The sequence below is a fragment of the Mesoplodon mirus genome, assembly GCF_964341445.2.
Source record: "Mesoplodon mirus genome assembly, chromosome: 6".
NCBI lineage: Eukaryota > Metazoa > Chordata > Mammalia > Artiodactyla > Ziphiidae > Mesoplodon > Mesoplodon mirus.
This window is the reverse complement of record NC_138982.1, coordinates 71,101,771-71,128,511: the sequence shown is the minus strand read 5'-3', so window position 1 is coordinate 71,128,511 and position 26,741 is coordinate 71,101,771. Positions and strand designations below refer to the sequence as shown.

The 26,741-nt window shown below is 34.5% G+C and overlaps 1 protein-coding gene across 1 annotated transcript in view; it reads left to right on the top strand.

Annotated features, from left to right (window-relative positions):
• The window catches only part of LEKR1 (leucine, glutamate and lysine rich 1), a 270,778-nt gene that overhangs the window by 143,719 nt on the left and 100,318 nt on the right, over positions 1 to 26,741 (top strand). The window contains exon 7 of the mRNA XM_082624460.1: positions 114 to 299. Coding sequence (XP_082480586.1) covers positions 114 to 299 — 186 coding nt within the window. The remainder of the gene's footprint in view (positions 1 to 113; positions 300 to 26,741) is intronic.

Below are 26,741 nucleotides of genomic sequence, written 5' to 3'. Positions count from 1 at the left end.
GAGAAGTCATGTTGGCTTTCAACTATTCATTTTCTAAAAGAAAATAATCATTTTTAAAGAAATGTTTTATGATCCAGTGTTAACTATTTGTAAATTTTGAATTTTCTTTACAGAAATAAAGGTGCTAAATAAAAGTTTGACAGTGTCCCAGAGAAATAATGTATGCCTTGAAGAGGAAATGAAAAATCTGAAATTGTTGTCAGATGCAGCCATATTGAGATCTCAACAAATTGAGACATCCAAACAACAGGAAGTAAACTTGCAAACCAGATGCCATGACTTGCAAAAGGAAGTACTAGGTAAAAGAATTATTTTTTGCTGTTGTTAGCAACTAGACATAATAAAGTAATGTCTAAATTTTTATTTCTCTCATGATCACAACAAAATCTTGTTTTAACTAGTTTGTGTTGTAAATATGCCTAATTATTAATAACAATGCCAATAACTGTTTCTGTGATAAATGTTTGCTATCATCGATTCCTATTGTGCCATTTAGAGTGGCAAGTATTATGTGAATATATTAAAGACATTTCAAGTACAAAGTGAGATTTCAGGAAAACAAAGTAGAGTTTTTTTTGTATATCATTATTCCCAGTGGATGGTGGTTTAGAATACTGAAGGAAAATATAGCCTATGCTGTTATATAAGGTGATTCCAAATTTTCAGGCATTCCTTCATTTTCCCAAATGAAAACGTTAAAAATTATGTTTTGGGAACCTTGGGCAAGGTTTTAAAATTTTTACCTTAGAACAATGAGTATGTTAGCAGTAAGGCTATGTGGTTTGTACTTTTTCCTGAAGGCAGTAAGGAATCTTTGAAAATTGGTAATCAGGAGAATGATACAACACAAGCAGTGTTTTAGCAAAATTAAGCTACTATCAACATATGGAGGTGTTCCAAATATCAAGAAATTGGAGTCAGGTAGCCATTTAGAAAATATCTTTGCTGGTAACCCAGTCCCTAGACTAACCATAAGAAACTGAAGTAGGGTAGAGAACTAACATTTTTAAGGTCCTAATGTGTGCTAGAAACCATGTTAGCACTGTACATAAATTACTTCTGTGACTTCTCACAATGATCATGAATAACAGGTATAATTATCCCTTCTTACAGAGGAGAGAATGAAGGTCCAGAGAGGTAACATACTTGTTCCCACATAGCTGGTAAATGGCAGGGAGTGAAAGCAAACCTAGTTGGACTCCAAGACTCATGCTTGTCCCACTATGTCTCCTTGGCCCTCTCCATGGCCACACTGGGAAAGCTTAAATAGAATTAGGGTTGAGAGGACTACCCAGGAATAGAGAGGTAAACACCTGGCTGAGTAGACAAGGGCGAGAAAGAAGTCACAGAGGGCTCTGAACTTCTTTGCTTGGAAGTCTTTAATGATGGGAGCACACCACAGACTAGAGAAATCTGGAGAGGAACTGATCCTGAAAGAGAAGAGAAGTTGTCACATGAATTTGGAAGCAATATGGAACTAGATACAAACTTTAAAATCAGATATTTTAATTTTTCTCTTGTGAATTACCTATTCATAGATTTTGCCAATGTGCTATTGTATTACTAGAATTTTCCTTAACAATTTTTAAGAGCAGTTCATATAGTAAAGTAATTATCTTCTATATTCAATTTTTTTCTAATGTATAATTTGTCTATTGACTTTTCACATATCAAGGTTTTCTTTGGGGTATCATCAAATTAATGTCTTTTATTGTTTCTGGTTAGTCTTGGTTAAAAAGTCCATTGCAGGGCCTCCCTGGTGGCGCAAGTGGTTGAGAGTCCGCCTGCCGATGCAGGGGATACGGGTTCGTGCCCCGGTCTGGGAGGATCCCATATGCCGCGGAGCGGCTGGGCCCGTGAGCCATGGCCGCTGGGCCTGCGCATCCGGAGCCTGTGCTCCGCAACGGGGGAGGCCACAACAGTGAGAGGCCCGCATACCGCAAAAAGGAAAAAAAAAAAAAAAAAAAGTCCATTGCATTCCTAGATTATACATATGGTCTCTTGGGTTTTCTTTCATTTAAGTCAGTAGCACATATGGAATTTATTTTTTATATGATGTGAGATTTGGGGCTCCAGTTTTATTCTTTCCAAATACATAGCCAGTTGTATCAGTATTATGTATTAAATAATCCATCCTTCTCCCACTAAATAAACCTACTACGTGTCATATGTCAAAATTTCACAAATGCTAGTATCTATTATTGTATTCTCTTTTCTGCTCCACTAATTTATTAGATGTACCATTAATATCGTATTCATTTGACTTAATAGTATATTCTCATAGCTGGTAAAATTTATTCTCTCTCCTTTGTTCTTACTTTTTAAATATATATTTGAAGGCAGTTATTCTTTGATTTGAACTTTAAGATCATTTATTTACCTCTAATCCAAAGACTCTGATAGATATCTAGTAAAGTTTTTCTCTTCCAGTCTGTATACTTTTATTACATATTCACAGCAGGTATTCTTCCACATAAACTTTAAGATAATATCATTAAATTCTGATATTAACAGGGATTCTAATTGGGATTACATTATATTTATACTAATTTTTAGAGAATTGACATTTTTTAGGGACACTAAGTCTTTTTAATATTATAAAAGTTTATTCATTCAAGATATGGTATGTCCTTATGTTGTTTTATGTTATTTAATATAATTTTATAGTTTTATTTGAATGTTTCTTTGCCATTCTTTTAAAATTTATTACTATCATATTTGCATCTACTGTGAATGAACTATTTGCTCTATCTCAATGTCCTGATATTGATAGATGAAAAAAGGCTATTGATTTTTATATATTTGTCTCATATCCATTAAATTTACAAAATTCTCATATTACTTCTAGTAGTTTTTATTTAGTGTCTCTTGGATTTTCTAGCTGTGCATTTATATGACCAGCCCCAATGCGCCCCAAAAAGAGTTCATCTATTCTTTTCCAATGTTTATATATTTTATCTTATTTCTTGTCTTGTTCATATCTTATTAAATCCATTTGAACCTCTGAAACTGTGTTAAATAATAATGGTGACAGTGATCATCCTTGTCTACTTCCCGATTTTAATTGAAATCATTCAGTGTTTTTCCACTTGGAATCATATTTGATGTTTAGTTTTTGGTAAATATTGTTTATTTTTAATCAAATATTTTCCTTCTATTCCAACTCTACTTAAATGTTTTATTAGAAATGCTTTTGGATTTTGTTATATGCCTTTTCAGCATCTATTGATATTAACCACGTTTTCTCTCCTTTAACCAACTGGTAAAATGGATTTGTATTACTAAATTTCCTGATACTACTTTTTTACATATCATTTTCTACATGGTTATATTTTATTTATAAGTTCAGTACCTACATTTATAAATGAGATTGGTCTATAATTTTTCTTTATTAAGGGGCACTAATTAGAGTTTTGTGTTAAAATTAAGTGATGTTAATAAATAGGTTTAATAACATTTGATTGTCTGTTTTTTAAAGGTTAGATAAATCTTGAATGTGAACCCAGTATCATTAAGTAAAATTCAATTATGAACTCATCTGATTCTGGTGCCTCTTTAAATGGTAATTATTTAATGTTTCCAGAGTTTTCTGTAGTAATTTGACTATTTAAATCTTCAGTTCTTCTGAGCTGTTTTTATTATTTATATTTTGACAGGAAATCATTCATTTTTCTCTAAGATTTCAGATTTGTATCCATAATATGGCATGTAATACCCTTATTTTTTAAATATCTCCTCTATCTGTGGTGATACCTGATTTCTGATTTTTAACGGTATCTATTTTTATTTATCTCTTATTATTTATCAGGCTTTCAAAGAACTAGCTTTTGGGTTGTTTTTGTTGTTGTTGTTGCTGTTGTTTTTAATGCTTTCTACTATTTTTATTTTCCATGGCATTACTTTTGACTTCTATGTTTATTAACTTTTTCTTCCTGGTTTCTTTTTGTTTTCATTTTTTAGACTTCTGAAAAGACTACTAAGTTCTTTTCTCATTTTCTTTGTTTACTAATAGAGGCATTTCAAAGTATAAATTTTTGTTTGAGTAAACTTTGTACCTCATAGCTTTTAATATTATTTTCTTTTTCAATGCTATCTAAATATTCTGTATTTCTTATTTTTTCTTAGGTTAAAGGGTTATCTAGGAATATATTTCTTAGTTTCTAATTTGTTTTCCAAGGGAGTTACTTTTTTATTTTTTATTTAACTTAAGGATATTCTGATTAAATAATGTGACATAATACCTCTTTGAATTTGTTAAGCTTTTCTTTATGTTGAGTACATGATCATGTTTTGTAAATGTTCCTTAGAAATTCAAAATAAAATATAATTCTCAACTTGATGGATGTAATGCTAACTTAGCTAGGTGTAGAATACTTGAGTTCTTTTCTCTCAGTAGACTGTTTATGCTAATGCTTTGACTTCTAGCTTTCAGTGTTGCAAATGAGAAGTCTACCTACAGCTCTTATTCTTTTTCCTTTAAAGATAACGCATTCATTTACCTGGAAGCTTGTTAGATTTCCCTATCTCTCATTTTTTCTTTTTTTTTTTCCATTGGACCTCAGGATTATTCAATTGGATCACTCAGTTGGTTCATGACATGTATACTGGCTAGGACTTCATATACAGTTTTGACTAGAATAGGGATAGTGGGCATCCTTGTACCATTCACAATTTTACAAAAACACACTGCTAAATAACTTTGGAGTTTAAGCAGAAATTTTAATGAATATAAAATATCTGGAATTGAATGGTATTAAAAAACACTATGCATCAAAAACTTGTGAGATGTAGCCAAAGTGGTGCTTTGAGGGAGATCTATAGCTTTAAATACTTACATCAGAAGGAGGGAATACACTCAAAGAACATAGAAGAAAAAATACAATAAAAATAAAAGCAGCAGTCAGTGAAGCAGAAAACAAAAATATGATAAAGAAGATCAATAAAAAAACATTGATAAAAAATAAAATAAAATAGACAAACCTCTAGCGAGTTTGATCATAGGAAGAGAGAAGATACAAATGAAAAATATAAGGCATGAAACAGAAACAGTGACTACAGATAAAAAGTAAAAAGAAAAGTGAATACTGCCAACAACTTTTGCCAACAACTTTGAAATCTTAGATGAAATGGACATATTATTAGAAATACATATCTTACCAAGACTTAGAAAAATTAAATGTTCCTATAACTATTCAAGAAATTGCAGCAATATCTTCTCACCGGGAAAGGGCTAGATTATTTAACAAGCAAGTTCTACCATCTTTCAAGGAACAGAGGATCCTAATTTTGCACAATATTTTCTAAACAACCAAAAATTGGAAATATTTCCCAATTCACCCTAAAGGCGTGGGTAACCCTGTTACCAAAATCAAGACAAAGATATTAAAAGAAAAGAATTTTATAGACCTATTTATATTATGAATATCAGTGTAACAATTTCAACTGTACATTTGATACTTTAAAAAATATTTTGAACCACTTGAATGTATTACTCATTTAAAAAAATAATGAAGTTATAAGTAAAATAAAACTCTTACTATGCCATGCTGTTATTTTAGACTTCAGAGAGAAGAACAAATTCAGGACAGATTTGCTAAAATATACATTTCACAGTTATACATAACTTTCCCCAAAACGCAATTCACCCCAAAGATTATTATTCTTACTTCTCATTTATTTCATCATTTTAATCTGGTTTCTAAGGTAAGCCATTTCCTTGAATGTTTTAGTTTCTTAAAAGAACAGTGAGACATTAGGGAACATATCTTATATTGCATGTAACAGGTAGTTAAGGATTAAGTCAAGTAACTACCTTTCTGTGTTTGAAAAAAAAGTGATTTATGGGAATAAAGACAAGAGAAGGAAGGGAAAACATTTTCACTAACTAGGAACTCTCTCTGTGTCAGTCATTTAACTAGCACTAAGCATTTGACTAATTTTCCCTTATCTAATCCTCACAGTATTCTAATGTGAAAGCTTTTATTCTTCCTATCAGACATAGAGACGTAGGCCATGGTCACACTGCTGAGATTCAAACCCAAGTCTCTGTTCGGACAAAGCCTGTTAGCTCATTAATCATTTCTGTCAATTCCAAAAAGGCATATGAAAACACTGAACTCCTTTTCCTTTTAAAAAAAAAAGAGGTGGTGGATTTTACCCCTCTCACAAAAATGGACCATTGGCCTAGCAAGTCTTCTAAGAATTAAAGCTAGGACAGTGTTTTCCAAAATTGCCTGACCACAAGAACATCTGGGACTGTGGAAATGCATGTGTGGGGATAATAAAGGAACCTATTGAAAATGTACATTCTTGCATATCAGTCAGAACATACTGAGTATCTCCAAGATTCTAAGACTCTCTACTTTTAATAAGTGCTCGAGGTGGTTCCTATGATGAGGAAAATTTGGTACTAGCTTAACAATAAGAATAAGGAAAATAGGAAAAAGCATGTTCACATTGTAGCACAGTAAAAAAAGAAAGAAAGAAATGGCTTAATTTAAAAGAAGTACATTGGCACTGGCTCCACTATCCTTTGGCTTTTTAAGATTTGGTGTTTTGTCTCTTCACTCTGTACTCAGATTTAAGCCTTACAAAGGGAGTCTCTGGTCTTAAGGTTTTGATGAAGGCTGGTAGCTGTGAGCCTGACGCACTGAAGAAATTAGTAGGAACGAAAATTGTAGAGAAGGGGTATGAAAGATGAAGATCTGGGACGCTTATATTAAGCTTTAGAAAACAGGGCGGGCCCGGCCTCTCAAGCATCAGGGCTACTGGGTCGCCAGGTCCTGGGGCTTTCCATCCTCTGCCACTCGAGAGATGGCACTTTTTTTTTTTTTTTTTTTTTTTTTTTCCCCGTACGCGGGCCTCTCACTGTTGTGGCCTCTCCCGTTGCGGAGCACAGGCTCCGGATGCGCAGGCTCAGCGGCCATGGCTCACGGGCCCAGCCGCTCCGCGGCATATGGGATCCTCCCAGACCGGGGCACGAACCCGTATCCCCTGCATCGGCAGGCGGACTCTCAACCACTGCGCCACCAGGGAGGCCCGATGGCACTTTTTAAAATAGAAAAATGGGTGTTATTTTTATTTACTTTTCTGTAAAGTGATTTTACGTCTTCTGTTTGAGGCTTGGGATGATCCTTTGTCTGCACTGTGTACAATAATTGTTTCCCTCTGACTCATCGCTCACAGCTCAGTGGGCTGTGCGCTGAGGATCCATCCGCTCCTGGGACGCGTTGCTGTAACAATGCTAATAAAACGTCTCTTTGTAAAAAATATGTATAATAAATAGAATAGAATAGAAAAGAATAGATTAAGCATTAGTGAGGTTTCTTAGTTGCAAGTACCAGAAACTAACTCTAATCATCAAAGAAATTTACTGAAGGGATATTTAGATATTCAGAATCTTTGAGAAGGTGGAAGAATCAGGCCTAGAAGATGGTTAGAAAACTGTGAAGCTAGAACTGCCAGAAACACAGCCAAAATCATGCCACAAGAACCATCTGGGAGGGTATAGCTGCTGTGTCCTTAAAGCACTGGATACCCTGCGTGATCCCCTATGGTCCTGAACACAGATTGATCTTGGAATGAATTCTCTACTGTTTCTGCTGTTGGTGTCAATTGCTGTCATGTCAGATCTTGGAAAAAAACATTTTTTAAATAGTCTGAAAAGTAAGAACCACATTTGGCTGCCTAGCTCTAGCATATTTTGAATATGTTATTATAGGAGTGTATAGAAGCTGTAAAAATGGCAAGGTTATTTTTAGAATGGAATAGCAAATACAGAAGTAGAATCTAGTTTAATATAAGTATCATTAACAAATGGGAAAAGCAAAATTATGTAATAAGTGGTGTAGGGGTAACTAAAACAAAATAACCCAAAATACACCCAAATAAACCTCGAATTAAGTAGGAAAAAAATAACAGGAAAAACTAGCACGAAAAAAAGATACAGAACTTACCCTAATCGCAGGGGGATGAAGCAGCACTTCAGAAATTGCAAAGAATAATATTAACAGATTTTGCCTATAAAAATATAATCTCTGAATTCAAAAACTGCCAAATCGAAAAATAGAAGATGGACAAAAAAATATTTGTATCATATATGGTATGCAAAGGGTTACTATCCATACCATATAAAGAATTTATTCAACTGTGTGAGAAAACTCCACGACCCCAAGCAGGCAAATGGTTGAAAAACAGAAACAGATAATTAACACAGGAAATTTGGTAAACAAGCAAGAAACATTGAATTACTAATAACTAAACAAAAATAAAACATTTACCTCCTTTTAAATTAGTACAAAGACTTTAGTGATAAAGCTTCCCTTCCTTTGGTGATAAAAAATTGTTATCATATTTCTCTAACCCATAAAAATACTTGTGATCAAGTAATCTCTTTGTGAATTTATGTTTAGAAAACTGCACTAGAACGTTATTTACATGCAAAGATCATATTTTTAATAGTGAGTGATTAGGAATAATTTATTCCCAACTCTAATGAAATGGGTAATAAATTATCATATACCATCACTTGGAACATTATTTAGAGTTTTTAAAAAATATTTTTGGGGGATAGTTGATTTACAACGTTGTGTTAATTTCAGGTGTACAGCAAAGTGAATCTGTTATACATACACATATATCCCCTCATTTTTAGATTCTTTTCACATATAGGCCATTACAGATCATTGAGTAGAGTTCCCTGTGCTATACATTAGGTCCTTATTAGTTATCTATTTTATATACAGTAATGTGTATGTGTCAATCCCAATCTTCCAATTTATCCCTCCTCCTCCTCCTTACCTGCCAGTAACCATGTTTGTTTACATCTGTAACTATTTCTGTTTTGTAAATAAGTTTATTTGTACCCTTTTTTTTAGATTCCACATATAAGTGATATCATATGATATTTGTCTTTCTGTGTCTGACTTACTTCACTCAATGTGACAGTCTCTATGTCCATCCATGTTGCTGCAAATGGCATTATTTTGTTCTTTTTTATGGCCGAGTAATATTCCATTGTATATGTGTACCACATCTTCTTTATCCATTCCTCTGTTGATGGACACTTAGGTTGCTTCCATGACCTGGCTATTGTAAATAGTGCTGCAATGAACATTGGGGTGCATGTGTCTTTTTGAATTATGTTCTTCTCTGGGTATATGTCCAGTAGTGGGATTGCTGGATCATATGGTAGCTCTATTTTTAGTTTTTTAAGGAACATCCATAGCATTCTCCATAGTGGCTATACCAGTTTACATTCCCACCAACAATGTAGGAGGGTTCCCTTTTCTCTACACCCTCTCTAGTATTTATTGTTTATAGATTTTTTGATGATGGCCATTATGACTGGCGTGAGTTGATACCTCATTGTAGTTTTGATTTTCATTTCTCTAATAATTAGTGATGTTGAGCATCTTTTCATGTGCCTCTTTGCCATCTATATGTCTTCCTTGGTGAAATGTCTGTTTAGGTCTTCTGCCCATTTTTTAACTGGATTGTTTGTTTTTTTGATATTGAGTGCCATGAGCTGTTTGTATATTTTGAAGATTAATCCTTTGTTGTTTCACCTGCAAATATTTTCTCCCATTCTGAGGGTTGTCTTTTTGTCTTGTTTATGGTTTCTGTTGCTGTGCAAAAGCTTTTAAGTTTAATTAAGTCCCATTTGTTTACTTTTGTTTTTATTTTCATTACTCTAGGAGGCAGATTGAAAAAGATCTTGCTGCAAATTATGTCAGAGAGTCTTCTGTCTATGTTTTCCTCTAAGAGGTTTATAGTATCCAGCCTTGCATTTAGGTCTTTAATCCTAAATCCTAGGGTGTGTTCTAATTTCATTCTTTTACATGTAGCTGTTCAGTTTTCCCAGAACCACTTATTGAAGAGACTATTTTTCTCCATTGTATATTCTTGCCTCTTTTGTCATAGATTAGGTGTCCATAGGTGCGTGGGTTTTTCTCTGGGCTTTCTATCCTGTTCCATTGATCTATATTTCTGTTTTTGTGCCAGTACTACACTATCTTGATTATTGTAGCTCTGTAGTATAGTCTGAAGTCAGGGAGCCTGATTCCTCCAGCTCCATTTTTCTTTCTTAATATTGCTTTGGCTATGCGTGGTCTTTTGTGTTTACATACAAATTGTAAAATTTTTTGTTCTAATTCTGTGAAAAATGCCATTGGTAATTTGATAGGGATTGCATTGAATCTGTAGATTGCTTTGAGTAGTATAGTCATTATCACAATGTTGATTCTTCCAATCCAAGAACATGGTATATCTCTGCATCTGTTTGTGTCATCTTTTATTTCTTTCATCAGTATCTTATAGTTTTCTGAGTATAGGTCTTTTGCCTCCTTAGGTAGGTTTATTCCTCAGTATTTTATTTTTTTTGATGAGATGGTAACTGAGATTGTTTCCTTGATTTCTCTTTCTGATCTTTCATTGTTAGTGTATAGGAGTGCAAGAGGTTTCTGTGTATTAATTTTATATCCTGCAACTTTAGCAAATTCATTGATGAACTCTAATCATTTTGTGGTAGCATCTTTAGGGTTTTCTATGTATAGTATCATGTCATCTGCAGACAGTGATAATTTTACTTCTTCCTTTCCAATTTGGATTCCTTTTATTTCTTTTTCTTCTCTGATTGCCATGGCTAAGACTTCCAAACCTGTGTTGAATAATAGTGGCAAAAGTGCACATCCTTGTCTTGTTCTGATCGCAGAGGAAATGCTTTCAGTTTTTCACTATCGAGAATGATGTTTGCTGTGGTTTTGTCATATATGGCTTTTATTATGTTGAAATGGGTTCCCTCTATGCCCACTTTCTGGAGAGTTTTTATCATAAATGGGTGTTATAAATAGATAAGCTGCATAAAGTGCAGCTGATCTATTCAGTTCTACATGTAGAGATTGGGTAGTTACAGATGTAATACAGATTCATCTAAAGGACAGTGTAATTGCAGAGCAAAATGGCACATAATTTCAAAACTCAATTAGGGTTTCTGCTGCTGGTGTTGAATAGATTCACTCCATGGGTAACAATATCCAAACTGTGTTAACAGAGAAAGAAACTATCTTAAAAGACTATCTGTCACCTCTCTCTTGGTTGAAACCATTGAAAATTGGTAGGTCAGAGTGGACAGGATCATTAAAGTTTCTCTTAATTCAAGATGACCAGTACCACTTCCTATGAACCTATCCATGAAGGGCACCAGGTTTTGTTATTGTTGTTTTTGTTGTTTTACCCCACAACAATCTTATTCCCATGTCAAGTTCTCAGTAGAAATGTCAGACCATTTAGAGAAATGTTTATTAATGTGCCTCTTTATCCACAAGTACCCTCTGGCGAACTGATTGCACCAATGTATTGTTTCTCTCCAATTCATTTTACAAAAGTGGTTACAGTGGTTTAGGAAAGCTAGAACTACAAGTGCAGGAAAGACAGCAAAGTTTCCATCTCAGGTCTTGGCAGTGTTGTATTCCCATACTTGGTACACTTTCTTCTCCCCTCTAGGGTCTACTGGGGACTTTCACAGGTGTTCCCACCTCCAGTGGTCCAGGCCAGCCCCTCTGCTCCCCTCCTCTCAGTACCTATTTTCTATTTGTTATAATCTGCCTTTATCTCTGCCCACTATCCATTGAACCAGCCTCTTACCACAACTCATCTGTTCCCATATGTTGGTGCTGGGCTGACCATATCCTGAGAATAACTTCATTTTTCAGCAAATATTTATTCAGCGTTAACCACTTGCCAGCCAGCTGGCCTCGACTTCACTTTGACTTCTGGTGTGCAGGTGCTCTCCACCTGTTCACAGGTCTTCATTGGATGTCTGACCTTCTGGCTCCATACTGGTTATATGTGGCAACACTCTTAATTTTAGCCATTCTTAACAGCCTTTTTTTTTTTTGGTCCTCTAGATTAAGAATATGCTATAAATTTCTCTAGCTCAAATTTTCTTGCCATTCAAATTACTTTATTGTACTTTCTCTACCATCTTAAGACATTTACTTTTATAATTTTCATGAACTTCAACAATCTTGCTTCTTAGTCGGCTTTCTTTTAAATGCATGCCTAATTTTTCTATTACTAGCCAATTAATGTGCTTAAGATTTTCTGTTATCTCAATAATTATCATCGATAGCTTTTCCAGCTTATTAATATCTTTTCAAAATCATGTCAATTATTTGAGAAGAGGAAAAACCATGCATCACCGTGAATATCTTCTCCCCAGATAAATCACTGGATTAACATAATGGGCATAGCATTTTAGATTTTCTTTTGGCAAATGAAAATAAAGGCAGACTGATAAACTACTCGTCTCTTGACTCTCCCTGTGTCTTGTTTGAAGAAACATTAATTATTTGTTCAAAGCATACAATAGAAAGTATTTAAATTGACTTTTCAATATGAGCTTTGTAAATGGCTTTTTATAATTAATAATCTTAAGTCCAATTCTAAGCATTTGCATTGTTTATATTCTTTCTTACAAGTCATGTTACTGGCTTCTCCACAGTTGCAGAACCAATTTTAAGTGATAAGCATCACAATAAGGCTTCTTTTCTAGTCCTAGTTGAACATCTCCCCTTCTGTTTTCCTAGCCTAATTTTCTGTCCCACCTTCTGTCCCCCTGTTTTTTTCTTTCAGAGTATTCAAATGCTTTACTATCTATTTCCCCTGTATCTTGCAAACTCTTAATTCATCTCACTTGAACTTCTGTACTGTGGCTTGTTATTATTTATGCTGTTAGTTGTTCCTTATTCTCTCTTAGGTTCTCTCTCTTAATAAATGAGTTAACATGTCATACTTTTAACTAACATGAAACACTTTTTTATGTTCTGAATTTTTAAACCTGTGCTGAATACTATATCATTATTGCGTTTACTTGTAAATAAAATTTAAAGTTCTAATATTTCATAATCCCATACCTCCTACTTTTACAATAAATTTATCTTTCCCCATTTTAAACTATCTATCTGTTGTGTCTTCCAGCCTCTACCCCCCACCCACGTTCCCCACCAATGTGGCCTTAATTGAAATCATGCTAGACCAAGAATCAGAAGATGATGCCCCTCTATACATTAGCCAGGTGGCTCTGACATGCCCTTTAGCCCTGATGAGTGTGTGTCCACATCTAAGTAACTAATGGGATCGACAAAGACCTTGGAGGCCCTTTCGGGCTCTCATAGGCTGTAATTCTTATCCTAACTCTGATGCCTTTTGCTTGTTTCCAATATTGCATAAATATTTGTATTTCTACATTGATACTTTTTTCTTTTAAATCACAACTGAACAATTTCAACTTTGATTCAAGAATATAGTCTTTATGATTGTTAGTTTTCTACATAAAAATTTTAACTTCGTTTTGCCCACATTTCCCTTTTGTCTTTTGAGACATAGATGCTTGAAAATTTAAGTAATATGTTAATTCTAGTCCATATATTTAATAGTGGTTTAAGAGTATATCATAGACACTAATTAGCAGCCTAACTATTAATGCCAAACTTTCATCTTTTTCATAGGAAAGTAACATAAAATGAAATTTTAGAGGCTAAATTCTTGGTTCCCTTTTAAAGATTTATTTACATAACTTTTGTAATTTTATGTTTAGCTCACACTAATATAACTTCCAAAATGCATAATTTATCTCAATTGATAGTACTCCTCTTAGAGGTCATTGTGACCCACAAACCCGTCCACTTAAATGATGTTCCTTCCACCTGATAGAAAAGAGTGTCCTTTACTTTTTGTCAGCAGTTACAAATATTGGAAGACACAGTTCAGAAAAATCACTTTAGCATTAATGTTCTTCCTAAAATTTATTTGACCAAGTTTCATATTTATTCCTAGTGAAAACACTTTTGGATGGATTTTTTTTCTTTCAGGAAGCTCTTTGGTATAATAAATAATACATAAATATTAATTATTTTGCACATAATGTTTTACCATCCTATTTGAACTTTTAAAAAATAGCCTTATTGAGAAATATTTTAAATATCATAAAATTTATGCATTTTAAGAGTACAACCCAGTGGGTTTTAGGATATTTACAGAATTGTATGACCATCACCATGATCTAATTTTAGAGCATTTCTATCCTCCCCAAAAGAAACATCCTAGTCATTAATAGTCATTTCCTTTGCCTTCCTGCCCCTCCCCACCAATAATTAATTTACTTTCTTTCTCTATAGATTTGCCTGTTCTGGACATTTCATGTAAATAGAATCATATAAATGTGATCTTTCTTGTCTGGCTTCTTTGACTTACCATAATATTTTTGAGTTTTATCCATGTTGTGGAATGTGTAAGTACTGCATTCCTTAATTAGTAGCTCCTCAAAGTGAAAGAAATCAAAATGAGTGATATGGTTCATTAAAAAAAAAAAATACTGATCCAGGAGTCAAACACTTCCACTTTCTGGCAAGTTTATGCCTTTTACAGGACTTCTGGATACATTATCAATTTCTTTGACTCAGTTACTTCATCTATAAAATGGGAACATAATAGCTTTCCTTAACTACCTTGGAGGGTTAGGAGAATCAACAGATAAAATGTAGGAGCACAAAAGAACTACACATATAGAAAATATTAAGCCACCATTGTAAAGTGGTTTTTCTGGTATGATAGCAAACCAAATGATTATATTTAGGATAAAAGTAGTAGAATTTCCTTAAATGCTCCTTTAATGACCAAGGAAAACTATGAATTTTAATTTGTTTACCCAAAGGTCCCTTTGCCTCCACTAATTTATTTTACAGTCAGCATTGGCTAGTTGTAACAACAGTTTGCCTGCTCTTAGAACAGGATGCTGAGGAAGGGAGTGGCTGTGATTAATTCAGGAGTCATCTATTGCATGGCAGATGGAAGAGTCTCTGAACAGAATTCCACTCTGACCTTACCTGCCAGGGATGATTTTCACAGGGAGTTCACTGTGGTGAATTGACCAGCCCTATGATTCCTTTTGAAGCCTTGAACTCCTCCAGAAGGAATAATGTAACCTTGGCTTCCAAAAAAAGAAGTGCTGATTTTACAAACAGAAAACCAAGGAGGTTTGCAGTGATCCTTAGTTTTAGTATATCCAACAGCTCTTTTTTTTTTTTTTAACCAAAAAAAAAATTCTTTATTTCAAAAACAGGTTTTCTCAAAGAGAAAGAAGTAGGAGTAGAGGTAGGGAAGGAGCTTATATTTATACTCTTTTTCAAATTCTTTTCCATTATGGTTTATCATAGGATATTCCAACAGCTCTTAAAAGAGGCTAGCTTGATATTGGGATACTGTGGGCTGCTTGGTTATCCTAGGGACTCTAGACCAGTTGCAAACCAAATGGTTTTAACTAGAACTCAGAGAGTTCTTATGTAAAACCAGGTCACGACTGGAATATGGAGAGTAACAAGGGTCTCCTGTAGAAGCCACTTCATCTTTGATCACTGGAGTCTTATAAGATTATCTTTGTTTCCTTTATTTTTCATTTGCTTCCAACTTTGAGCTTTCCTATAAAGATTATCTGTTTTACGTATTTTCTCCATTTTACAAATGTTTGAATCTTAGAATGTTCTACAGTGATCTTAAGCATCCACTCCTTAGGGTGGTTATCTCTTCTCTGAGACTTCTTTCTCACCTTTGAGATAGCGGTAGTTCTGGTTTATTATCTAGTCATGTTTCACTTGTGCCATTGCAACCTTCTTCCTCCCCTCATTCTTCCCCTCCAGCATGGTTTTTCTCTTTTAAGGCTAGGTCTTAGCCTTACCACTTTCTCTGACTTCTCCTTAACTGTACCATCCCCACCCCCCCCAGGTCCTTGGGTTAAATTTTATACATCTTTTTTTTTTTTTTAATCCTGTGGACTCTGTCCTTTGCCTCAATTCCTAAGTCTCCCTCTCTCAGAAAGATTCGGACCATTCATTCTTTCTTCATTATTGAAATATAGCTGACTTACAATATTGTGTTAGTTTCAGGCGAACGACATAATGATTTGACAGTTGCAGACATTATGAAATGATCACCACAATGTCTAGTAACCATCTGTCCCCATATAAAGTTATTACAATATTTTGGACCATCTTCCTAATGCTGTATATTATATCCATGTGACTTATTTATTATATAACTGGAGATCTATACCTCTTAATCCCCTTCACCTATTTCACCGCCCCCTACCCCTTCCCTCTGGCAACTACCCATTTGTTCTCTATGAGTCTGTTTTCATTTTGTTTGTTTTGTTTTTTACATTCCACATATCAGTGAAATCATGCATATTTGTCTTTGTCTGACTTATTTTACTTAGCATAATACCCCCTAAGACCATCCTTGTTGTTGCAAATGGCAAGATTTCATATATTTTAGGGCTGAGGAATATTCTGTTGTATGTATATACCACACCTTCTTTATCCGTGTATCTATCAATGTTAATGTGGTTTATAATACTGATTGATTTGCAGATATTGAACCATTTGTGCATCCCTGGGATAAATCTGACTTGATTATAGTGTATGGTCCCTTAATATATTGTTAAATTCAGTTTGTGAATATTTTGTTGAGGATTTTTGCTTCTATATTCATTTGTAATAGTAGCCTGTAATTTTCTCCTTCTCCTCCTCCACCCTCCCCCTCCCCTCCCCCACCCCCTCCCCTCCCCTCCCCTCCCCCTCCTCCTCCCCCCCGCAACTCCTCCTGGAATAGTGAGTTTTTTCTTTCAGCACTTTGAATATATTGTGCCACTCCCTTCTGGCCTACAAAGTTTCTGCTAAAAAGTTAGCCAGTGGTCTTATGGGAGTTCCCTTGTATGTAACTAGTTGCTTTTCTCTTTTTGCTTTTATGATTCTCTCTTATCTTTAATTTTTGCCATTTTAATTATAATGTGCCTTGGTGTGGACTTCTTTGGATTGATATTGTTTGGCCCTTTTTGTGCTTCCTGGACCTAGATGTCGTTTTCCTTTCCCAGGTTATGAAAACTTTTAGCTATTATTTCTTCAAATAAGTTTTCTGCTCCTTTCTCTCTCTGTCTTCTCCTTCTGGGATCCCTATAATGCAAATGTTAGTATACTTGCTGTTGTCCCAGAGGTCTCTTAAACTATCCTCATTTAAAAAGTGGTTTTTATTGTTTCTGTTTAGCTTGGGTGATTTCCTCTTCTCTGACTTCCAGATCAGTGATCTGTTCTTCTGTATCATCTAATCTATTGTTAATTCCTTCTAATATATATTTTTATTTCAATTATATTATTCTTCAGCTCTGTTTGGTTCTTCTTTATATTTTCTAACTCTTCAGTGAACTTGTCATGAGTCCATCCATTCTCCCAAGTTCCTTGAGCTTCTTTGTGATTGTTACCTTGAACTGTTTTAAGGGTAGATTTCTTATCTCTACTTCATTTAGTTCTTTTTTTCTCAGTTTTTTCTTGTTCCTCTGTTTGAAACATATTCCTCTGTCTACTAATTTTGCCTAATTATCTATGTTTATTTCTATGTATTAGGTAGGTTGATTACATCTTCCAATCTAAAACTGGCCTAATGTAGGAGATGTCCTATGGGACCCAGCAGGCACACTCCCATCTGGTCATGAGAGCTATATTCTGTATACATGCTCTTATGTGGGCTGTGTGGGCCTTCTATTGTGGTAGGGATGACTACTGTGGGCGCACTGGTAGGTGGAGCTGCCCACTGACACAGTGGTGGACAGAGCTGGGTCCCAGGGAAGCTGGCTGCCAGGCATGAGGATCCCAGGGCTTGTGTCAGCTTGCTGTTGTGTGGGTAAGCCCCCAGTACAAATAGTCTAGAGGGAGGACTCCAAATGGTGCTTGCCAGAGTCCTGCTTTTAGAACAAGCTCCCCAAAATGGCTGTTTCCAGCGTCTTCCTCCCCAGGTGAAGCCCCAGTTGTCTCCTGTATCTCTGGGAGGCTCTCTAAGATGAGGAAGTAGGTCTGACCCAGGCTTCTTTCAAGCTACTGGCTCTATGCTGGGACTCAGGACATGTGTGATTTTGCATGCACCCTTTAAGAGGGGAGTCTCTGTTTCCTTGAGCCATCCACCTCTTCCATACACAAGCCCTGCTGGCCTCCAAAGCCAGATGTTCTGGGGCTTGTCTTCCTGGTGTAGCCCTCCCAGGCTAGGGAGCCTGGTTTGGGTCTTGGACCCCCTGTTCCTTGGGGAGAAACTCCACAATTATTATTATCCCCCCATTTATGGATCACCTACCAGAGAGTGTGGGCCTTGACTATATTGTTTCTCTGCCCCTCCTATTTGTCTCATTGTAGTTCCTTCTTTATACCTTTAGTTGTGGAAAATCTTTTCTGTTAGTCTTCAGGTCATTCTTATAGATAATTACTCTGTAAACAGTTGTAATTTTGGTGTGCCCATGGGTAGGAGATGACCTCAGGGTCTTCCTACTGCACCATCTTGGCCACTCCTTGCCCCATTTATTCTTTCTTCAATTCCGTACTTGTGGTGTACTGTGATGCAATCCTCTTTCCAAGTCATCTTCTGCCCATTCAGTCACCAGTCAATTGATTTGGTCATTCAGCATTATTAATTAGACACCTATATCATGAAGTCTAGGCTTGATTAGGAGCAGATCTTCTGTATTACACATAGCTTCTACACTAAGCATGCTGCATTCTCAGGAAAGCTTCAGCCAACCAGTGAGAGGTGGGAGTGATCCTCTGCCCTATCCCTAACACCCATATGAACACACTCCTGACAACACTCACAGCCACTCTTTCACACATGGACTCACCCAGGCACACAGCACACCTGCTGTTCATAGACATTTAAAAATCATCCACATTTATGGGCCATGAGTAATAGCAACACTGTCTGAATGAGAAATATATGATCCATCCCCCTTCCCCCACCGTGTTCAATGTCTCACTTCTTACCAGCATCTCTTTCCTACTAGCTAATCACTAATACTCTCCTTACATCATTTTTAAAAAAAAGTCATTCCTATGAAGTAAAGTAGCTTTCCTACTACAGTCTAAATAATAGCTAACATTCACAAGGCATTAACCACATGTCAAACACAGTGAAGCCACTGTGTACCCCCTTATTATAATCCTCCTGGGCTAAGCCCTTTTATTATCTCCAATTTACAAATGAGATTACTGGGGCTTAAAGGACTTAAGTCATTTGCCCAAGGCAACAGCCACTAATCAGCAGAATTGGAACCTGAGTCCAGAACTATGCTGCCAAAACTTGGGCTCTTAACTGCTTGAACTCCACTGCTTGTGAGCATCAAAGCATACACATTGTTATATTAACTTATACTTCAGAGAAAGCTACTATACCAGGTACTTCCAGTACTGGTAGTAAAAACAAGTTTCTATAAGGGGAAGGCAGAAGAGGTCCAGAGAATAGTAGACACCTGGCAGTGGGTTACACAAATGCTTGATAGGTTATGAAATAGGTTGTAAGATGGGTATATGTATATTATGTTGTTCAGTGTTAGGCCACTTTAATATGATTCTTTTGTTATCTATTACCAAAATAAGCCATGTTCACTATTGATTAGGAAATTCCAACATTCGCATAGTTTTATAAACATTTGATGTGTATCCTCCTAGACTTTCTGTTTTGAAAATATATATTTTTATGAGTGGAATAATAGAGTTTTATAATATCCACCTCCTCCATTTCTTCCATTATGAAATCTTTCCATGTCAAAAATATTCATAATATTCTGAATTTGGATGAATCATAATTTTTAATCATATCTTATTTTTGGACAATTGTTTATACTCTTTTCTGTTAAAATATTGCAATAAACATCCCCATAGCTAAATCTTTTCACATATATGTTAGTGTTACCTTCAGATCATTCTTAAAGTTATAAAATGTTTTTGGTTTTATGCTTGCTACCTTTAAATTATGTAATTGTGTGGTAGACTTTTTATTTTATTTTTTTAAATATCTACCCAGAGACAATAGAATGACATTTTATTTTATTTTTATTTTATTTTTGGCCATGCCCATGTGGTATGCACTGTGTGGCATGTGGGATCTTAGTTCCCCAACCGGGGATCGAACCTGTACCCCCTGCATTGGGAGCACAGAGTCTTAACCACCAGACTGTGAGGGAAGTCCCCATGGTAGAATTTTTAAATGCAATTAGCACAAAGTAGTTTTGTAGCATGAAAGCATTCTTTGGAAGAAATTCTTGCCCTTTTCCTATTTTGCTGCCATCCCAGTACAACAAGGAGAAAGGGAGCAGCAAAAAGAATCAGTACTCTGTGTGGCTGAAGATGCACTCCATCTCCTTTCCAGTTTGCATAGAATCAGTGCTGCACACAGGAATCTCTGTAAGCATTCTGATTGTAAACACACTAATTGATTAAAGAAAGTTGATGTTTATATGATTATGTGACTTTATTTGAAAATCTCTTAAATATTTTTAGATCTAAACTTCTCTATATTCCATTTATTCATTTACTTTATTATTAACCCTTTCTTTTTCTTTTTTAATCCCATACATGTTTTCAGCTAATATTCTGTTCAATATAAGTCCCTGTCCCTTCCTACTTACTTCACTCTAGGCTATCCATATCTATTACTAATATATTTCAGTCTTGAAAAATCTCATTATTTTATATATAAGATAATATATAAATACATATATAAAATCCATACATACATAAAATAATGATATATATATAATTTTGTGAATTTACTGATTTGTACAAATTTATCAGAAAACAAAGTAATGTTCTATTGTATTCAGAAGTTTCTAAATCATGAGGATTGCCAGTTGAGAAAGAGTGGTTAAATGATTTTTAGAATTTAAGACTCCTTCTTAAATTAAATTAAATCTTATCCATCCATGATTTGTAATATTTTATAAGCCCCCATTAGTGACAATTATCTTTATATTATATTTGGCTGGTTTTAATCTTCAGAATAAAAAAATGCAGTAGAAGTTTAGAACCATCTTTTTTGCATTCTGAAGCAAAGTCTTGATCCTTGGTATTAGAAGAAAATTTATTTTCAAATTTTAAATATCTGATTATCTCCTTAGCTTAATTTAATCCACTCTCCCCTCCCCACACAGACCCAGATAAATAATTTTCTGATTTTAATATAACTACATCTGGACCAAATTATAACTTATTAGCTGTATAGCCACACCTGTTCTATCATCTGATTTGTAAAAATCTCCAAATGTTATTTCATTCCCTTCTGGCATTATGCAGAAAATGTTAATGTACTTCAAGTATACTTGTTTCAGAATAGATGTGAATTAAACCTCTGAAATATAAACCCTAAAATGAAATGAACTTTCCAAGTGGCTGTATTCACCATCTGAGATTTATGAAATGTTTGCTTAAGTTAAAATATGTTAATTTGCAATTGATATAGTTGAATACTCATTAAAGAACTTTCTTCTATTATTGGTATACATTCTTACATCTATAAAGGTTTTCTCTGTTAATGCTCATTAAAAAAATTAAGTGATATATAACTTTTGTGAATTGCTTAGCTCATCAAACTGTGGTACAATAATTTATACATATAGATGACATCTAAATGCAAAATACTGATTGTGTTCATTCACATCAGTTATGTCTGATCAGAAATCCCACAACTTCAGCCACATAATTAACTAACAATATAACTAAATAAAATCATTTAAAATTGTACAAAAGTAAAACAGGTTTAAGTTTAAAGGAGTTATTGATTTGTAATTTAAAACATAATCTATCACTCATGAAGGAAAATGAGACACTTGGTTATAATTTCTCTAAAGACAAGGAAATATATCTTATTGATATTTGTACACTGAATCTAGCTAGCATGGATCCTACCTAAACAGAGTAGGTGGTCAATAAGAGTCTATTGAAATAAAATAACATATTTTTAAGAAACTTGCCTTTTAATGCCAAGATACATATTAGGTGTTACCAATGAAAACTGCACAACTCTTTCAGTTCCATCCACTTTAATCTTAGGTACATAATTTTAACTTTATTTGCTGGAATTCTTATTTCTAGTATTTCCAAAATTTCATTCATTCTTTCAACAGTAATTTGTTGAGCACCTTCCTTGTCTCAGACACTATGAGTATAAAAGATAAGGTTCCCACTCTCATGGAACTTACATTCTAGTTAGTTTACATTGGGAATATTAAATGAATGTAATGCACTTAGAATGTAGTGTCTGGCACATAGTAAATACTCAACACTTACTATCTGTGATGGTGATGATGATGATGACGCTGATGATGATGATGGAAAACGTGAATATAAATGCTATTCAAAGCTATGAGACTAGATGAGATCAACTAGGGAGGAAATGCAGGTAGAGCAAAGGGCTAAGGACTGAACCTCTGGTGATTTCTAATATTTAGAATGTACCTAAGAATAAGAATCATCAATAGAGACTGAGAAGAAGTAGCCAATGCAAAAGTGAACAAGGGTGGAGGAAACAAAAGAGTATAGTGTAAAGGAAACCAGAGGAGTGTTTCAAAAAATTAAACACTCAATGACATAAATCACAGCAAGATCCTTTTTGACCCACCTCCTAGAGAAATGGAAATAAAAACAAACAAATGGGACCTAATGAAACTTAAAAGCTTTTGCACAGCAAAGGAAACCATAAATAAGACAAAAAGACCACTCTCAGAATGGGAGAAAATATTTGCAAATGAAACAACTGACAAAGGATTAATCTCCAAAATTTATAAGTAGCTCATGCAGCTCAATAACAAAAAAAACAAACAAACAACCCAATCCAAAAATGGGCAGAAGACCTAAATAGACATTTCTCCAAAGAAGATATACAGACTGCCAACAAACACATGAAAGAATGCTCAACATCACTATTCATTAGAGAAATGCAAATCAAAACTACAATGAGGTATCAACTCACACAAGTCAGAATGGCCATCATCAAAAAGTCTAGAAACAATAAATGCTGGAGAGGGTGTGGAGAAAAGGGAACCCTCTTGCACTATTGGTGGGAATGTAAATTGATATAGCCACTATAGAGAACAGTATGGAGGTTCCTTAAAAAACTAAAAATAAAACTACCATACAACCCAGCAATCCCACTACTGGGCATATAACCTGAGAAAACCATAATTCAAAAAGAGACATGTACCAAAATGTTCATTGCAGCTCTGTTCACAATAGCTAGGACATGGAAGCAACCTAAGTGTCCATCAACAGATGAATGGATAAAGAAGATGTGGCACATATATACAATGGAATATTACTCAGCCATAAAAAGAAACGAAGTTGAGTTATTTGTAGTGAGGTGGATGGACCTAGAGTCTGTCATACAGAGTGAAGTAAGTCAGAAAGAGAAAAACAAATATAGTATGCTAACACATATATATGGAATCTAAAAAAAAAAAAAAAGGTTCTGAAGAACCTAGGGGCAGGACAGGAATAAAGATGCAGACATAGAGAATGGACTTGAGGACATGGGGAAGGGGAAGGGGAAGCTGGGACGAAGTGAGAGACTGTCATGGACTTATATATACACTACCAAATGTAAAATAGATAGCTAGTGGGAAGCAGCCACATAGCACAGGGAGATCAGCTCGGTGCTTTTTGTCTACCTACAGAGGTGAGAAGGAGATGCAAGAGGGAAGAGATATGAGGATGTATGTATATCTATAGCTGATTCACTTTGTTATACAGCAGAAACTAACACACCATTGTAAAGCAATTATACTCCAATAAAGATGTTAAAAAATAAATAAAACAAAAAAAGTAAATAATTGTGTCAAATGCTGCTGAAAGTTTGAATTAGATAATAACAGAGAATTAAATATTGGAATTGCCAACATAGAGTCATTCATAACCTTGAAAAGTGCTATATCTGCAGAGGATGAAGAAGAATACTATTGAAATGGATAGAAAAGAGACTGGGGAAAAGGCAAATCATGAAAAGGGAAATATGAATGACTAAGAAGTATAAAATGAGATGATCAGCTTCAGTAGTAAGCAGAGAACTGCAAACTAAACCAACAATGAGACACTACTTTTGCACCCTAAAAAAAAGATTTTTAAAAATACCTCTTCTAGTAAGTGTCAGGAAAACAAAAACCTTCATTCAGTGAGCTGATGGTATAAGCTGGTGCCTCCATTCTGGGAACCATTTGGCATTATTTAAGTATGTGTATCCTGATGACCTCATGAGTTCGCTCCAGGGATTATACTACAGAAAAACTCCGCTCTAAGTACACAAGAAGATGGGTTAAAAGCTTTTTTAAAATTATTTATTTATTTATTTTTAATTGAAGTATAGTTGACTTAGCGATATTATATTAGTTTCAAGTGTACAACAGAGTGATTCTGTATTTTTATAGAATATATTCCATTTAAAGTTCTTATAAAATATTGACTATATTCCCTGTGCTGTGTCTTATTCCCATTCTTGTATCTAATTTATTTTGTACCTAGTAGTTTGATCTCCTTCCCCCATTTTGCTCCTCCCTTCACACCTCTTCCAACTGGTAACCAATAGTTTGTTCTTTGTATCTGTGAGTCTGTTTCTGTTTTATTATTTGTTCATTTGTTTTAGTTTTTAGATTCCACATATAAGTGATAACATACAGTATTTATCTTTCTCTGTCTGACTTATTTCACTAAGCGTAATACCCTCCAGCTCAACCCATGCTGTTGCAAATGGCAAAATTTCATTCTTTTCTATGGCTAATATTTCATTGTTTATATATACCACTTCTTTATACATTCATCTATTGACGGGCACTTAGGTTGCTTCCATATCTTGGCTATTGTAAATAATGCTGCTATGAACATTAAGGTGCATATATTTTTTTCAAATTAGTATTTTGTTTTCTTTGGATATATACCCAGGAGTGGGATTGCTGGGTCATATACCAGTTCTATTTTTCTGTTTTTAAGGAACTTCTGTACTGTTTTCCATAGTGGCTGTACCAGTTTACATTCACACCAACAGTGCATGAGGGTTCCCTTTTAAACACATCCTCATCAACACTTAACATTTTTTGTCATTTTGACAATAGCCATACTGACAGTTGTGAGGTGATATCTCATTTGTTTCATTTGCATTTCCCTGATAATTAGTGATGTTGTGCATCTTTTCATGTGTCTGTGGGCCATCTGTATGTCTTCTTTAGAAAAATGCCTATTCAGGTTCTCTGCCCATTTTTTAATCATGTTGTTTGTTTGTTTTAATATTGAGTTATATTAGTTCTTTGTATGGTTTGGATATTAACCCCTTATCAGACATATCATTTACAAATATCTTCTCCCATTCAGTATGTAGGTTGCCTTTTCATTTGGTTGATGGTTTCCTTTGCTGTGCAAAATGTTTTAAGTTTTATTATGTCCCATTTGTTTATTTTTGCTTTTGTTTCCCTTGCCCAAGGAGATGGATCCAAACAAAACAAAACAAAACAAAACAAAACTCTAAGACCTATGTCAAAGAGTGTACTGCCTGTTTTCTTCTAGGAGTTTTATGGTTTCTGATCTTACATTTATATCTTTAATTCATTTTGAGTTTATTTTTGTATGTGGTATGAGAAAATGTTCTAATTTCATTCTTTTTCCTATAGCTTTCTAGTTTTCCCAATACTACTTGTTGAAGAGACTATCTTTTCCCAATTGTATATTCTTTTCTCCTTGGTCATAGATTCATTGACCATATGTGCATGGGTTTATTTCTGAGCTCTCTATTTGGTTCCATTGATCTAATGTGTCTGTTTTTGTGCCAGTACCATACTGCTTTGATTACTGTAGCTTTGCAGCATACTCCAAAGTCAAGGATCATGGTACCTCCACCTTCGTTCTTTTTTCTGAACATTGCTTTGGCTATTCAGGGTCTTTTGTGATTCCATACAAACTTTAGGATTATTTGTTCCAGTTCTGTGGAAAATGTCATGAGTATTTTGACAGGGATTACATTAAATCTGCAGATTTCTTTGAGTAGTATGGACATTTTAACAATATTAATTCTTCCAATCCATGAACACAGGATATCTTTCCATTATTTGTATCATCTTCAGTGTCCTTCAACAATGTCTTATAGTTTGCAGAGTATTGGTCTTTCACCTCCTTGGTTAAATTTATTCCTAGGTATTTTATTCTTTTTGATGCAATTGCAAATGGATTGTTTTCCTAATTTTTCTTCCTGATAGTTCATTATTAATGTATAGAAAAGCAACAGATTACTGTATATTAATCTTACATCCTGCAATTTTATTGAATTATTAGTTCTAATAGCTTTTTTGATGGATACTTTAGGATTTTCTGTATATAATATCATGTCATCTGCAAATAGTAACAATTTTACTTCTTCCTTTCCAATTTGTATTCCTTATATTTATTTATTTTTTATCATCTGATTGCTGTGGCAAGGACTTCCCATACCATGTTAAATAGAAATGGCAAGAATGAGCATCCTAGTCTTGTTCCTGATCTTAGAAGAAAAGTTTTCAGCTTTTCACCATTAACTATAATATTAGCTTGGGTTTGTCATAAATGGCCCTTATTATGTTAAGGTATGTTCTCTCTATAACAACTTTGATGAGAATTTTTATTATGAATTAATGTTGAATTTGTCAAATGCTCTTTCTGAATTTGTTGAGATGATCATGTCATTTTTGTCCTTTATGTTGTTGATGTATATCACAATTTCACATAGATTAATTTACAGATATTGGACCATCCTTGCATCCCTGGATTAAATCCCATGATCATGATGTGTGATCCTTTTTATGTATTGTTGAATTCACTTTGCTAATACTTTGTTGAGGACATTTGCGTCTGTATTCATCAGAG